The sequence below is a fragment of the Neolamprologus multifasciatus genome, chromosome 17, assembly GCF_963576455.1.
Source record: "Neolamprologus multifasciatus chromosome 17, fNeoMul1.2, whole genome shotgun sequence".
Taxonomy (NCBI): domain Eukaryota; kingdom Metazoa; phylum Chordata; class Actinopteri; order Cichliformes; family Cichlidae; genus Neolamprologus; species Neolamprologus multifasciatus.
Genome location: NC_140455.1, coordinates 606,298 through 623,405, shown reverse-complemented (window position 1 = coordinate 623,405; position 17,108 = coordinate 606,298). Strand labels below are relative to the sequence as shown.

Below are 17,108 nucleotides of genomic sequence, written 5' to 3'. Positions count from 1 at the left end.
CATCCACCGCTGCAGCCAATTTAGGCTCCACAAATAGGCTGGCATGTACTGGCACAGCGAGAACATGCAAACTTCACACAGAAAGAAAACTCAAAACCTTCAAGCTGCGAGGCATCATATTTGTCTGCTGTAAGATAAATGAAGACTTTTTTAAATAAACATCCAAAGCTTTAGTCAACAACAAAACATGATGAATTTCACTGTGTCACTATTTATCTAACGAAAACTAAATCAAAATGCAGAAGTAGACTGTTAAAAAAAATGCAGTAGCTTGTAGAACTGCCAGGCAATAGAAACTCAAAATAATCATTCTCACGTGGCTTTGTCAGGCTCTCTCGCTTCAGTTTAAGCATAGCTTTGTTAAGTCAGGTCAAAATCTGGACTTTGATTGGGTCATTGCAACATTTTATTCTTTTATTTTTCAGCCATTCTGTTGTAAATTTACTGCTTCAGATTATTGTTCTCGTTCATGACCCCAAGCAAGGATTAGCTGTTGACAGATGACCTCACATTTAACTCATAGAAAAGTTTATGATTGACTCAATGACTGTGAGATGTTCAGGTCCTGTAGCTGCACGACAAGCCCAAACCATCACACATCCACCCCCATGCTTGACAGTCGTTATGAAGTGTTTCTGCGGATACGCCGTGTTTGGTGTTAGCCATTATGGTCAAACATATTAACTTTGGTCCTTTGTGTCCAAACCTCATTATTCCAAAGGTCTTGTGGTTTCTCTAGATACATCCTTACAAACCATAAGCCGCGCTTTTATGTTTTTGAAGAGAAGAGGCTTTCTCCTGGCAACCCTTCCAAACACGCTATATTTTTAAATCTTTTTCTAATTGTTCTGTCAAGAACTTTAACATTTAGGATGTTAACAGAGGCCTGTAGAGTCTGAGATGTAACTGTTGGGTCATTTAATAAACTACATCTTACTGAACAACTCTAAGAAGAAGGAAACAATAGTAGATTTGCAAAAATTCAGAGCTCGTCTCCACCCTGTGAAAGTTTGTGGTTTGGACATAGAAGTGGTAACAAAATCTAAATATCTAGTTTTACCACTAGATAACAAACTAGACTGGCCCCTGAATACAGACAAACTATACAAAAAGGGGGAGAGTCGCCTCTTTTTGTTAATCTTACATTCATCTTAAATTTGACCTGAGTGTCAAACCAACATCCATTCAACCATAAACTGAACGCTAAGTGAAAGGACACAGTGACAAAAACTGCCCTGACTGATCTCTGATGAACACACTACAACCGTGTCACATAAAACGTGACACCTGTTGACCTCAGCGTCAGAAACACAAGCCCAAACACACACACACACACACACACACACACACAGGCACACGCACACACACAGGCACACACACACAGGCACACACACACGCACACACACACACACACACACAGGCACATACCACCAGGGGCCATCTTATAACTTATATAGCACTCAGCTGTGTTAGCCATCAGCTGGTTAAATTAGTATGCATGTCATCTCTCACCGTCTCACTATGTCTGTTTCCTTATCGTACTCCGTCAGCCTCGGTCTGATTTCCTGTGTGTCATACTGGAAACTATGCACAGGTCCATTAGCAGGATGGTTAAACAGAATGAAGATTTAAGCAAGAGACAGCTTAAATGTTGATTGTACCACGAGCACCCCGTTATTTACAAGTCTAATTAAATATCCATTAAATGGTTCAATGAACATCATTTATTAAACTGTCCATCTAATAAAATCCCAGTAATGTAATTACTTATAGATAAAATGCAGATTTTGCCCAGTTTTGCCCAGTTCTGGGACCTCTTCTGGTCTTTCTGTGTGTTGCTGTGTTTAAGATGTCTCACATATATCTATGTCCACCTGAAAGAATGAAACCTCAGAATAAAGTCCACCAGTGCAGGTTATGAGTTTAAGAGATTAGGCTCCATATAAAATGGAGGATATTGTTTCTGTGTGCTAAACAAACCAAACATTGTTCCACAGAGAGTCAACGACATTAAAAGCGCAATATAAAACCTTATCACAAAAGCCTATCATTGCACTCTCTCTCTGTGTGTGTGTGTGTGTGTGTGTGTGTGTGTGTGTGTGTGTGTGTGTGTGTGTGTGTGTGTGTGTGTGTGTGTGTGTGTGTGTGTAACAGAGCATGTGGACTGTCTTGCACTCCAGCTGTTCTGAAAGAGGCAAAGAAATAAGCTTTGTGAGAAAGTGTGTGTATGCGTGCGCATGTGAACTGGTTTAGAGGTGACCATGAAAATATGGGGCCCTGTCTTGAACAGCTGGGAAAGGGAGGGTTAAAAGACACATATGCAGACACACATACACACATACAGAGCGTTGACACCCGACTATGTCCAGCCAGATGAGGTATCACATATTCCTTTCCTGCCATTTGGCTCCATGAAAATCTAATAAAACCAAGCTTGTTCTGTAATTTAAAACTCTTCTCAGCTTTAACCAGTTTCATCTACACACCGCCTGACAACTCAAAAGTGGCTGCTGGGTCTCCATGGGACAAAAGCTTTAGTGTGTTTCAGGGTGCGGACTGCACTATAAGGGAATCCCCACACTGGCAGCAGGAGTTAGTAATGTAATCAGAGTTGCATTGAGTTAAACGTTTTCCTTCGCCTGTGAGGTGCAATATTCTTGTTTACTGCACACAATAAATTGAATCACAATATCATATGTAGGCAGTGACCAGAGAGAACAGTAAAAATTAATGAGCAGGTGTCCTCTTGCTGTATTTTTCTGTTATTCTGTTAAGATTTTTTGTAAACAATTCCTGAAATACTTTTTAGATGTAGGCTCAGATGGCCCCGCCCCTCCCTGATCCTGGTTCTGCCGGAGGTTTCTTCCTGTTAAAAGGCAGTTTTTCCTTCCCACTGTCGCCAAAGTGCTTGTTCATAGGGCGTCATATGATTGTTGGGTTTTTCTCTGTATGTATTATTGTAGGGTCTACCTTACAATATAAAGTGCCTTGAGGTGACCGTTGTTGTGATTTGGCAATATATAGTGAATTGAATTGAATTGAAGATGGACACAGGAGGATTGTAGCCAATTTGATTGACAGGTGGATGCTTTCTAATCCTTTTCGGCGTTTAGTTGTAGCTGCTGAAAAACACTGTAAGGAGTCAACTATATGATATTCCCATAAATAAAATTATTTTTTTTAAACTTATTATTGTGCATCCAATTAAATATCACTATTGCTACCTAAGCCAGGCTAGCATTAGCTAATAACCCCCCCAGCACTACTGTCTCAGACATATATGGTCATATCTAGTTAAAAAAATAATTATAATCCAATGACCTCGATGGCAAACTTGAGATTTAGAGAAATAGCTTTCAAATCAGTGGGGATCACCACTCTGGCTGGATCCATCTTTGATATACAGTATATTTATTTATATACAGTACTTTATTATCTTCCTGTTCTATTGAATTAGGATCAAGAGAGCTCTTGTCTTGTTCATTGGGCTTCAGTATAATCTTCTAAGTTAAATGAGGTAAGCTCATAAAGCTATAGTGTTAAACTCTGAAAAAAAGATCCCATCCTTGGGTTAAAGCCAGATGTTAAGAAGATGAATGAGCATGTTCTCTCCACTTTTAGCCTGCAGCTGGGATATTTCTGATGAACTGTGAGTAGCAGAGGCCCTGCAGGGGACTGACCTCAAATTTTTTCTCCTAGATAAAAATCAAACTAGCAGGTCAGACAGGAACCTTGTTATCCAAAGCCTATGAATAAATGCAGCACATGAAAGCATATGCTGTCTCTCTCTGGCACACGTACACATGTGAGTACGTGTCAGATCATTTTCTTGGTCAAATGAGGTGAACACACAATTATCAAAGGACATTAAATAAGCCATGACACACGTATTACCAGTAACGAATGAGTGATGTGAGGCGACATCTAGGACACACATATGTATGCAGGAAGGAGCACAGTGGACTGAAGGAAAGCAGCCAGTTGGCACGCACAACTGTTTATCTGTGTGTGTGTGTGTGTGTGTGTGTGTGTGTGTGTGTGTGCACGCATGTCCGTGCTTAATGTTTCAACCCAATTCCCGTGTTCCCACTGGTTATGTATTGTGGTTACTTAGTTTGTATGATTGTACATGTCCACCTCAGTCATCAGCGAGCTTTGTGCGTCCATGTGTGTGTGTCTCACTAATCTGCCCGTTAGAGCAGTGAGATGTACCATTTCCATCTGCTTGGCACAAACTGAGAAAATACCACACAGCATCTTTGGATGTGTGCGTGTGTGTGTGTTTGGAATATGCGATTAGTAGTCTGTAGTTTAGTGGGGCGAGGATGCACACTAATACATCTGTTTGTGGTTTTAAACAAAGATCATCTTGAAGATTTCCTAGGATCTGCAAGATTTGTTTACTCAAGGAAAGCTTACAAATCTGAATGCACAAAAAGGACACAAGGAAAAAAACATATGGCTTCTTGAAGGCTGTTTTGTTTTCTCTGAGAATTTTCTGCTCCAGTTTGGTTAAATCTTACGTTATGTTACGACACAGACCAACAACATCGCACAGTCTTGTTCATCTGGTGATTCCTTAAAGCGTAATTGTGGAAAAACTTCCCTATCAACAAGTGTTGAGACTCATTGTAGAGTCTATTCAGCATGCTTTCCATAAGCATTCAGCCTCAATCAGCAGAGTTCCCATGACAACAGTTCACAGCGTCATGACAACGGAAGAGCCCCTGATGGCGTGCTGAACACCCTGACTTCCTGTTGGCTTCCTACTCTGACTCTCTCTATCTCCATGGATACAAAACCATCCCCTCTCCTCTCTATTTTTCAGGGCAGGATCACGCCCCCAATTCTTCTGCTGTTTAGCAGAAAGCGCTCACACACAAACACACATAGGCTGGAATAGCAACACAAAAACACATGGATACACTTACAGACTTCAAAAACAATCCCTACACATATACATTTGTATTTATGCACGTATACAAAGGTATTCAAGGGCTGCTGAAAAAGTGTTCAAGCACACAAATATAGGGGAGACTGCTCCAAGAGCTCACCCAAATCTTTCGATTCAAGAATCTCTATGTGCACGCAAGCATGTGTGACTAATGGGGTGGCTGGCTGGTGGGGGTTAATCAACTTTCAAACCACTCATTGGTCACAGCAGCAGCAACTTAATGAATGTTCCCACTGGAGAAAAAAAAAACTTCTCTGTTCAAATTCACTCAACTTCTACTCTTCCACTCTCTGAATTTTGTGCTTGAAAAAGTAAAAGCTAAATCTCCTTTAACTTTCAACACAACCACTTTTTTCTCAGTGCCAGGGCTCCTGGGGTGCCCCGACTTCCTTAAGGCTCTGGATGTTGTAGGTCTGTCCTGGTTGTCACCTTTCTGTATTATTCAATTAAATTCAATTTTATTTTTACGGCGCCAAATCAAATTAACAGTCGGCTCAAATTGGATTTGGATATTGCAAAGAGGTCTGGGGCAGTGCCTCTGGACTGGCTGACTGGGGTGGTGGCTCCCCTATTTAAGGGGGAACAGAGGGTGTGCTCCAGCTATAGGTGGAACTGGAGGTGTCTATCGGGAGAGTGGTTGTCTGGCCCCCATTACTGGTCATTCTGTCCCGTACAATCATAGTCAGAGCTTGGTCTGTATTGCCATAAACTGTCGATTTCCTTTCCCAGGGCAGTCCCAGGACTCGCTGGATAGATTATATCTCTTGGTATGTTTGGGAAAGACTGTTTCCCCCCAGGTGAACTGGAAAAGGTGGCTGGGATAAGGGAAGTCTGGGCTTCTCTGCTTAGCATGTGACACAAATCTGGATAAGTAGTAGAAAATCAATGAATGGATGGACATTAAAATAAGATGGGGCCTGCTTATTTAAGACCTTGTATGTTCCAAATCATATAGCTCAAATTAAAGCAACTGGGGTGCAACAAACAATTAATATACTGATTAATTTCAGTGTCACATATTATTTTATCCATTATATTTACGTCTGAAATTTTTGTTGTCAATAAGAAAAAAAACAATACTGTGCTGTCATGATCAGTCTAACCTCTGATATAGGTCTAAGATGCCAAACAAAAGTATTTGCAGTTATAGGTCTATCAGCAGCACACATAACTAAAGATATAAATTGTTATTTAAATAAAAGTTAAGTCTGAATTACACTTTAGCATAACGCTTAACTTTATTCAATTATCTAACTAAGAACTGTCCTAAACGTGTGATTGTGTGAGTTCAGAAGTACAGAAGCATACTAGAAAGGTACTCCCTCTCCAGAAGCCTTGGCCCTTGTGCCAGCCTCTTAAAAAAAACAAAAAAAAACAACAACAGTAGCTTTTGTATGTGGGCAGAGACAGAGACAGACGGCCATTGTCAGCTGCTGTAACTTCAGACAGACTTTCTCAACTGGAGAGACCACAGAGAGAGCATTGGCATTGTATATCTGAGCACTGGTTTCACTGGCTTAGTTACTCTCTTCCTCTCCTTTTCACCTTTTGTCCCCTCTTATCCAGACATTGGCCTTTTTAGATGCAAACTCCTCTGATCCTTATCCTTTTCTTCATCCTCTTATCAGCTCCTGAACATTTTCAGACTTAAAGCACTAAATGGTGAAGACAAATTTACCACCACTTCAACTCTGTGGCGGCCAGTCGCTGTGAAGTGACAAAGTAACATGGGTTTGAACTTCTCTTACTCTCCAAGTCACCTAGCATCTAAATACCACACAAGAAAGCCAGGCATCTTATTTCTCAGAGAAACATTTAACCACACATTGCTGGGCCAGTGCAAGGCAGCTGGATGGTTGTATTTCAGGCATGATGAATCCAATCCCAGGTTCTAAAGAGGTAGTGCTGATGTTGCCAGTATCAGTTATATCAAAAGAGGAGATCATTGAAAAACTGAAGAGCACTGAAGGCTTTTCTAGTTGGTAACCAGAACTCATCTTATGTTATCAGCATTGTGTTGCATGGTTTTCAGAGAATTCATAGAAACATTAATGAAATGTTGATCCTCCACCACGTTACAAACACTCCCAAGAAATGTAGCATTACTAGCTGAGGTCAGAGTTGCCATAACACCAGACAACTGAAGATATCTGGTGAAAGAAGACTTTCACCTCTGCATAGAGTCACTTCCCCAGCAAACTAAGTTTCACTAAGGTCGCTACAGGTCATACTTCTTGGAAGCTACACATCAGAAGGTTGGTGACTTCCCAGCTATATGTTTGCCGCCACAGATGCATTTAAGCCTAAACCATGACCTTATTAGGAACATAACCAACTGAAACAGTGAATCGGAATGAGACAACTGAAAATTAAACACTGATTAAAAACTAAACTAAACTGCGAGAGAAAACTGACTAAAGTTTATTTTTAAAATATAGAAACTAAGTTGTTGTTTTTTTTTAAAAATCTCAATCATTCCCACTACCTCTTTGTGCAGGTTTTGATGCCCTTTTATCTTTGACACCTTGTGCATTTTTAAATCACAACTGACAACAGCAACCAAAGTAATTTGTGAAAAAAAAAAGAAAGCTCTGACTGACATAAGCAATTCATTGAGCTGAGTTTCCTGTTCAGGCCGCTCAGTATCAAAGAGATCCGCCAGTCCTCGTGGCACAGACCAGCTCTAAAATAGCCATGACCAAACGCTGTCACAGTCGCAGCAGAATGCGTCTGAGTGGATTAAAGAATAAGAGCACTTACGAGTATAATGCTTTAGATGGAGGGGCCAGACAGAAAAGTAGCTGCACGAGTGGGGAAAAACAGAGGGCAGGAAGAAAAATTATCAAAGTAGAAAGGAGCCAATCAATTATTCAGTGCAACAGCTGTGGTTTTTAGCAACACCAACCCAGCAGTGGCTACTGACAGTTCATCCTACCTCTGCACGTATACTCAACATTCAAGTTTGGCTTTCAATACGACTTTCTGTACAAAGTCTGCAGAACACAGAAATGTTAAAAGATTCCTCAACTTTCAGAATGAATCTTTTTTTTAATGCAATATCATCCTCTCCCCAGTGTGTTGTCAAGAAAAAAAGAAATCAGATTTTATATATATATATATATATATATATATATATATATATATATATATATATATATATATATATATATATATATATATATATATATATATATATATATATATATATATATATATATATGCCAGACAGTTAAGAAGGCTTTGGAAAATCTTTCTAACAAGATTTATTTCCCTCAGTGAAGATTTTTATTTCATTGGTTGACCAAGCTTGACTCCATCAGCCTGCACACGTGTGTATGAATGTGTGCGTGCATGTGTGTAAATTAGTGCGCACATAATCTCATCTTAAGTATGGAGTTAAAGGTAGATGGAGACTGACAAACAGACTTTATCTTAAATGCAATCCTATGTACAAAACAGCAGGGCTCCGAAATAGAAATATGTAGTACTTCTATGTTATGTTGATGCTGACACCAACCATGAAGACTCAAAATGCTCAGAGCGTTCTGGATTTTTAAATTAGGCAGTGACCTGATTTTTCTATGAGGTATCCTTTAACATTGCCTCAAATAGATACATTGGATATCCAAGTTCATTTTCAATTTTCAGTTTAATTCAATTTTATTTATGTAGCACCACATTATATTAACATTATTTTGTCAGGTGAAGACCCTACAATGGCTCTGTAATCAGTGACAACAGAGCAATCTAAGAGGTCAATCTGCTCAATTCAGTTCAGTTTTGCCCACTATTGACATCACTGCACAAGCAGTGAACCTGAAAGTAAAATCAGGCAGAGCTTATGGTAAATGGCCTGCATTTGTGTAGCGCTTTACTCAGTCCCTAAGGACCCCAAAGCGCTTTACACTACATTCAGTCATTCACCCATACTGGTGATGGCAAGCTACATTGTAGCCACAGCTGCCCTGGGGCGCACTGACAGAGGTGAGGCTGCCGGACACTGGCGCCACCAGGCCAGTGTCCGGCGCCACACTGGCGCCACCGGGCCCTCTGACCACCACCAGTAGGCAAACATGGGGTTAGTATCTTGCCCAAGGACATTTGGTATGCAGCCAGGAGGCAGCCTGGGATCGAACCACCGACCTTCTGATTAGTGGCTGACTTGCTCTGCCACCTGAGCTACAACCACCAGCTTATAATATAGTATGTGCAAATAAATGAAATTATCAACATAAATACATTTATTAGTTTTAATTTTTATTAATGTAGGTCTGTAAGTTGTTAGACAGTGAAATTTCTTCTTTTTTTTTGAATTTGTGTAATTATTTCTTTTTTCATCACTACAGTGAATTTTAAATCAAACATTCAAGATTTGATTTGGGTGCAGATTTAATTCAAGGGTTTTACAAAAGCACTGTAGTAGTTGTATTAGTTGACTCGAAGTGCTGAACCTGCATTCAGTAACTGTTTGCTGGAACAATGAAGTTCAAAGACATGTCCATGTGAGTGAGGGAGGCCATCATTAGGCTGGAAAAAAACAAAATAAACCTACCAAAGAGATAGCAGAAAATAAAAATAAAAATGTAGAAGTTGGCTAATATATTCTATATTCTTAAAAAGAAGGCATGTATGGGCAACACCAAAAGGCCTAATGCCACAGAGGACAAAGTGGATGATCACAGAGTTATTTCCAATGTCACATTGTCAAGAACAGAAGGGAAGTATCTCATTGTAATCGGTTCGTTAGAGAGATAAAATTAAGACTTGTAACTTAAACCAGTATGTTTGGAAGAGAAAGGTATGAATGAAGGAAAGGAACATGATCCAAAGCAGTATTATGGCACGTGCAGGAATGGCTCGTCACGTCGCTAATGTGTATATGATGTGACTACTGATAGGAGCAAAAGGATGGCCTGTGAAGTGTACTTTCTGCTCAGATTTAGTCAAAACTGATCTCCAAAACTAATCAGACAATGCTTCACAGTGAAAATGGATACTGACCCAAAACATAGTGCAAAAGCAACCCAGAAGCTTTTCATGCCAAAGAAATGGGATATTCTTGAATGACCACAGCAGTCACCTGATCTTGACCTAAGGGAGCATGCTTCAGTTACTGAAGACAAAACTAAAGGCAGAGAGACCCACAAACAAACAGCAACTGAAGACAGCTGCAGTAAAGACACAGCAGAGCATCTCAAGGGAAGCATGTTATGTGTATGTGACTTCAGGCAGTCACTCACTGCATAGAATTTAGGCCCAGGTATTAAAAATAATCTTTATATTTAAAATTATGTTTGCTTGTCCAATTACTGTTGAGCCTCTGCAAATGGCTCTCCGTGTACAAGAATGGCTGTAATCCTTAACAATGAATCCATTACTTTTGTAAAACCCCTCAAATTAAAGCTGAAAACATGCACTGTCTGTCATGATTTAATTTAAGGCTGGGCCATATCATACCGTTCACGGTAATACCGGTATAATGTTGGGCAACGATAAGAAAATGAAATATCGTGATATGGGTAAAACGCGCATGCGCAGTGCCTTTGTTTTCATACGCACATGGTGGAAAAAGCATGGCGGCGACGGAGAATGAGAAGGGCGAAAGTGGATCGTTGAATGAAACTGAGGAACCAGAATTGGTTTGTAAAAATGCTGCAACTTCAGTGGTGGAACTGGTTTAGCTTTCGTCCGTCAGATACACAACAAAGCACTATTTTTGGTAGAGCAAACAAGCGGGCCGTCGTTATTACCGTGTTTTTTGGAAAATACGGCACACTTAAAATCAATCCTTTGATTTTTCTGAAAATCAACAGTGACCCTTATAATCCCGCGCGCCCTATGTATAAATTCTGGTTCTGTTTACTGACCTCGAAACGATTTTATGTACACGGCGCTCGAAAATCTGTCAGATGTTTTAGTACGACTTTGCTAAGCTACGAACCTGCACAGCTTATCGTGGTGTTCAATTTGCCTACAAAGATTGATAAAGTAACAGATTTAATGTCAATATGGTTGGTTTTAAAGTTGGCTTATATTACTAATTTTCATTCATTCTTAATTCTTAGACTTGTCACAGAGCCCAAGAGAATGATCACAACACCTTGGCAAACTCCAGTCACCAGCGAAAAATGGGCATTGTCCTGCTGGTTAGCAATTGGTTGTTGCACCTTCTGAAACGTGTTGGTTGCACTGATAAGGCACAGCTTTTACATTGAAGGAAAACATTCTCCATTTCTGGTTTGGATCTCACTTTTTCAAGTTTCCTTATGGCTCAGTGAGCAGTTGGCAACAGTTTGGAGACAAGGTGGTGTCTTCATTCAAACTGAGGGGACACAGGGACAGTCCTATGCACTGTATGTATCAGTTTATGTATTATATTCTCTATAAACCTCTTATTAGAGTCTTCGACCATATCTAATATGAGCATCAACCACCATAGCAGTAAATATTCTATAATGTATATATAAAAAAAAAGGAAAAAAGGCAACAGGTCCCATTTAAAAGTAAAAATTTAAAATCTAACTGTTACAGAAGAGACATGCCTATTGTGCATTACCATCTATCTGACTGATTTGACTGCTTCTTTTATATAATTGATGTGTTTACACATGGAGCATGCTCAGTTCACTAGGGGTGCCAGGATGAACGTGCCAATATTTTGTAGCCAATTACTATTACACCATCAGGCATCCTATCCTTATGTCACCGGATGCAACCCCTTTGCTTCAAATTCCCAGAGTGCACTGGCCAGCCAGATGGTATCTCACAAGCAGACCGTACAATTCGCTGAACACTTCAGAGATGACAGTGCATGGTGCTGTAATGCTCAGATTTTCTGCACAGGGGGCTTCATGAAATTCATCTGATGATCAGAGGAATTTTGATGAGATTAGTACACACTACACTCACAGATCAAACACACACACACTGATCAATAGCATGCAGCCTGTTGCTGTCTCACTCCATCTAACTATCTGTCATGCACTGCCAAATCTATTACAGCCACAGTGCCTTTGCTACTATTTCCAAGTTCAACACTAGAGCTAAACTCAATACAAAATGATTGGTGGTACCGCGCAACCAACTGCAGAACCAAGCTGGGGGGAAAAGCATCAGCTACAAGGTGTCGTGTTTGGAAAGATGAGTTTAACGTGTGAGCTGAGCGAAGCCCAGAGTCTGCTGTGAAGTGGTAAGAGCACCAGAGGAGACACAACCACCATGCTGAGCTGAATCAGATTAGGTTTAAATCTCTAACCAGCAGGATCACAGGATACTAAAACTCCATGTTATGGGGGTTTCCAAACACTTGGTTCTTCATGTGTACAAAGCCAAAATGTTGTATCCAAAAGGGAACACAAACTCACATCCTCTCCTTCCTGCTAAACTGCAGATAGAGCATGAAAGGCAGCAGGTGTGATACACACTGAGAGTCAGATGTACGCTGTATGGAGACTGTGCTGTTAAAAAGAATAAGGCGCAGCAAAAAGGACTGTGTTCACTGCTATTTGTATGTGTGTGTGTGTGTGTGTGTGTGTGTGTGTGTGTTTGCACGGAGGAGTGTGACAGCAAGGCTGAGCAAGAAAATGTGTGTGATGTTGTGTGGTGTCCGAGCATATTGGGAGACAGATGGTGGGGGGAGACGCTGTGCTTCCTCGAGAGAGGGGAGACAATATTTCTCTCACTATGTATCTGAAAACATAAGCTTTCACATAAACATTCAAAAAGCAATGGAACAAACTGCATCAGACGATTGCAAAGAGAATCAACAACAAGTGGACGCCAACAACTTCATCTCAAACTTTGACCGTGCAAAGGCTTTTCTTAGAAAGGAACTCCTCTAAAGTTCACTAGAAAATGATCTCAGCCGATCGCACCAAATCTCAGATGCACAGATCTCTTTATTCCGAGCATCTCCATTTAATTAAGATATGGCCTTCACCCTGTGGTGACAGCAGGTGGTGGAAGGAGTTAAAGGCCGGTGGAATTTATGCAGATTCTGATCCTCTTCTTCTTCTTTTTTCTTGACATGAGAGCAATAGCAATTGCACTGCTATTATTGAAATTAACCATCCAACCAATCAACCATGTAGTAGAGGAAGATTTCAGGTATCTTCCCTCCCTCGTACCATCTATCATGATGCATCTATTTCTGTACAAATTTAGAGTTTATCAAATTTAAAAAAAGGAAAAAAATAAAGGATGTCATCAGAGAAAATCTCATCAAATGGGAGCAGACAGGTTTGTGTTTCGGGATGTGAAAACGTTTGAAACCGTCTGATCTCGGCTTAATAACTGGAACGTCATGGGATTCTGCCTTTTGAACAGGCGATTGAATAAAAAACAGTTGGATAACCTCGTTAAGACTCAACCTTGAACAACAAACAACCGTTTGTTATGTGGTCAAAATCAACGTTTTTCAACCAGCTTCAGACAGAAGCTGGTTGAGATTGGCAGGCGTCCCTCTAAGTAGTTCAAAGAGCACCACAGCAAATTTAGAAACGTCTTCATTTCATTCTTCACTTTTGAACTCTTGTTGAAAAATTCCTGACTCTGTGCCAGGAAAATCCCTCCTGGGGCCGCTTCAATTTTACTGTTTGCCTCAGGTTTTATGATAACATATTGGTTATATTACAGCATCAATTTACTACTATAATATATTTCACAGTGAACGAAAGTTACCATCTAAAGCTACACTATTCGCTTTAATTCATGTAACTTGGCTTTGCTCCATGAGGGGGCTAGATCTTGGAACTGCCACTAATCTGGTTTTGATGAAATCTGAACAGATCGGATGCTTATGTATTCCAGTTATTAGTCTTTGGTAATGTGTTTGCAGTCAGGATACACAGAATTCACAGTTTCTTCCCCACCTGTTACGCACATCTGTACCAATTTCAATACACGAATGAGTATCTGTGATTTGGCATCAACAAGCTATTAAGGTGAGGTTAAAATGAGCCAACAAGGTCAAAAAACTAATAACTGAGGTGAGTAAATGTTAAAGGCGTGAATTCAGCAGCCAAATCAAAAAGTACTTTCAAACATTATATAGAACCGTACTTAAACCACAATGAGCTAAACATTAAGCTTTCATATGAATTCCCGCGTCATCCAATTTAAATGAAAATGTAGATTGTATCTACATGTTTGTGACCCAGAGAAAGCCCAGTTGAATCCCGTCATGTCACTGAAAATGTTGATTAATATTTATCTTCTCAGATACGTTTAGAAGACCGCGAGCGAGCGTTCACCAAATAAAACATCAAACACCGAGCGCGCTCACAGCGAGCATCACATTTCATTCACTCTTCAACTTGTCTTTGAAAACGCTTCAACACGTCTAAAGCATGATCAGGGAAACCGCTGCATGCACTGCGCACGCTTCCTCTGAAACTACAATTATTCGCTGTTGGTCATCCTGAAACCCCGAGAAGCCAGCGGCAACATGTGTAATCCTTCTGTCTTTTCCACCGATTGCACATTTGGAAACACGGGCTGAAAGTGTGCCGAATATCCGGGGGAATTACACGGACCCACCGCTCGGTCTTTTAACGGCGTTCAGAAACATTCACGGCATCACTTGTCAGCCACCACAATCACTTAAATTGGGATTCTTATCATTTTCCTCCTCAGTTTCTTACCTATTTGGATGAAAAGGAGAAGCAGAGAGAAGATAATATGGGTCCTTAGAAGTGCTGTGTCCATGATCTCAGCACGCGAATCAAGCGCAAACAGGCGGAATGTGAGCTTTTAAGGGACGGACAGCGGGTCGAGTGCGTAAAAGATGCGTTAAGAGGTCATCATTCCGTCTCTCCAGCCTTGGACTGCGCTGGCGGGGATGTCGATTCGGATCGTTGTAGTTCGGCTCGGGTTGGTTCGGCTGGGTCTGATTTGAGGAGTGCGGGCTCGCTGGCTGGTTGGACGATTACGGACGCGCATGTACATCGCAGTAAGAGACGAGCTGTGCGCGCGCGCCGCCCACTGCCATTAATGGAAATCACTGTTTCGCTCCTGCGAAATTCCTTATGGTAGTAGGGACAGTGTATGTGTGTGTGTGTGTGTGTGTGTGTGTGTGTGTGTGTGTGTGTGTGTGTGTGTGTGTGTGTGGCATGCGACTGTTATCAGGCTCTTATATCCCAGGGCGGCAGTACAACACATAACACAGTATTCCTCCTATCTACCCAATGAGGTCTTGGTAATATGTGGCACTGTGGGAATGACAAGGATATGCAGTAACTGTACCTGTGCTCTCTAATGTTACAGTGCTGTATAGTGACACACTCATCTCTCACTGCATAGCTCACTTTATCGATTTTTTCATCCCTTACACAATATTGTGCAAAATTCTTGAGCCTCATTTCTTCATGTTTGGCTAAAAATTGAAATAGCTGCAGTGATTTACTGAAATATTCAGTCAAATACTGCATATATAACAAAAACAGAGTTTGTACAATTCTCACAAGCTCAAAAGTCAATATTTGGTGACACAGCCTCGACTCTCTTATGCAAACTTTCTTATAATTTTCAGGTATGGTTCATGTCCTCCACCTGTCAAGAAATTTTGTAATGACACACTGCACACCATGCTATGTTAAACCATGTTTTTGGCTAATATCTCTTTAGGAATCACCTTGTTCATGCAAAAATAATACTTTATCCCTGTCAAACTCTGTCATCTTTGTTATTTTTCATAGATTTAGTGAAAGAAACGGAAAATTGGTTCTTTACTAAGTGTCTAATTTCTGCAGACACAAAAGTTGTTCATCCCTTCAGTTACGGCCCTTTCAATGCATTACTGATTCATAGGTAAGTAGTTTAACAAACAAGAAAGAAATTCTACTAAAATGGTCAGATACAAGACTGCAGTGAGTGAAAAAGCAGACAATGTCCAAAGGAAATCTTTGAAAGTTCTTTAGAAATCTGAAAAACTGCCACTCAGGGCTGCTTTAAAGAATTCCAAGACAGTCTGGATCCTTGAAAGCAAAATATAAAGATTTAGGGATGGCGGCTTTTGCACAGTTTTTGTGACCCAATGAAACCCGGAGATGTGGGCTACATCTGGGCTTTAGCCACTGGTACACAGTATGGGTATTTGGGCTGCATCCAGCCAATACAACGCTTCTTTTCTCCAGCATCAAGCCTATATGATTTACACAACATACCACGAGTGCCAAAAGTTTTCCTGGCCCACAGATTTTGTGGTGTTTTGGAACTGTATTTATTATTAAGTCTAGATTTCTGTTTGGGTTCACTGTTGTGGTGATTGAATGTTGTGAGGTTTCTGTGCATGCTCCCTTGTGTGCTGAACATCATTCCTCTAGGATTCATCCCTTTGCTCCATTGTGTTTACTTTTGGGATTTATGGTTTCTTCACTTATTAGACTTTGTTGCTCCTGGATGTTTCTCACAGCCATAAAAGGCTAATTTTTATTTCAATCCTTTTTGTTCTCGTGTCTGCTTGCGGGACTTCCCTCCAGCCTTCATTATTACAAAAATAGTCGAAAGGTGGTGGTGTGTGTTTGTGATAGGAAACCCATTGATAGGAAATGAGCATGGCTTTTCATAGGCTAAGTGTCCCCACAGGCAATTTAGACAGCTGTGATGTCACAGAAATATCAACCAAAAACAAAAGCATGGTGAGGTTACTTCAAATGGCTCTAATGTCACAGACGGACATCAGGTGGTGACCTTTAAAAAAAACAACAACAAAATAACAACAACTTGGATTTGAGCAGCTAAGCAGAGAAATGACGACAGTCTGCTGAGCTGAAGCAGAAACAAATAACAAAAACAAGAATGTGGAAGCAGCCGAGCCAGCGCAGTCCCACAGAGGAAACAGGGTGATGGTAGAGAGTTTGGCTGTGGTTGGTTGTGGATTGATGGATTCAGGAGTTTTTGTGTGTGTCTGTGAGACAGGCATCAGTCACACAATAACACACAGCTCTTGTTGCTCTGTGTGCATTCATTAGCATAAATTAAGAGAGCTAATCCCCCCCTTAACTCAGGCCGGAGCCTCATCTCACTTGTTGGACCAACATTTTTTCGGAAGCTTGTTACAATATCCCCTCTTGCGTCCGTGCTGCCGGCACATAAGAGTAAATGTGCATGCATGTTTGTGAAAGAACGGGAGTGTTGTCTGTGGAAAACATGCTGA

General features: G+C 40.7%; 1 protein-coding gene across 2 annotated transcripts in view; it reads right to left on the bottom strand.

The window, feature by feature from the left end:
* Positions 1–14,940, bottom strand: part of ptprz1b (protein tyrosine phosphatase receptor type Z1b) — a 62,911-nt gene extending 47,971 nt beyond the window's left edge. For both annotated transcript variants that reach the window (XM_085137560.1, XM_085137561.1), the window contains exon 1: positions 14,596–14,940. In XM_085137560.1, the coding sequence (XP_084993686.1) occupies positions 14,596–14,659 (64 nt within the window). In that variant the 5' untranslated portion in view covers positions 14,660–14,940. The remainder of the gene's footprint in view (positions 1–14,595) is intronic.
* Positions 14,941–17,108: the final 2,168 nt, after the last annotated feature.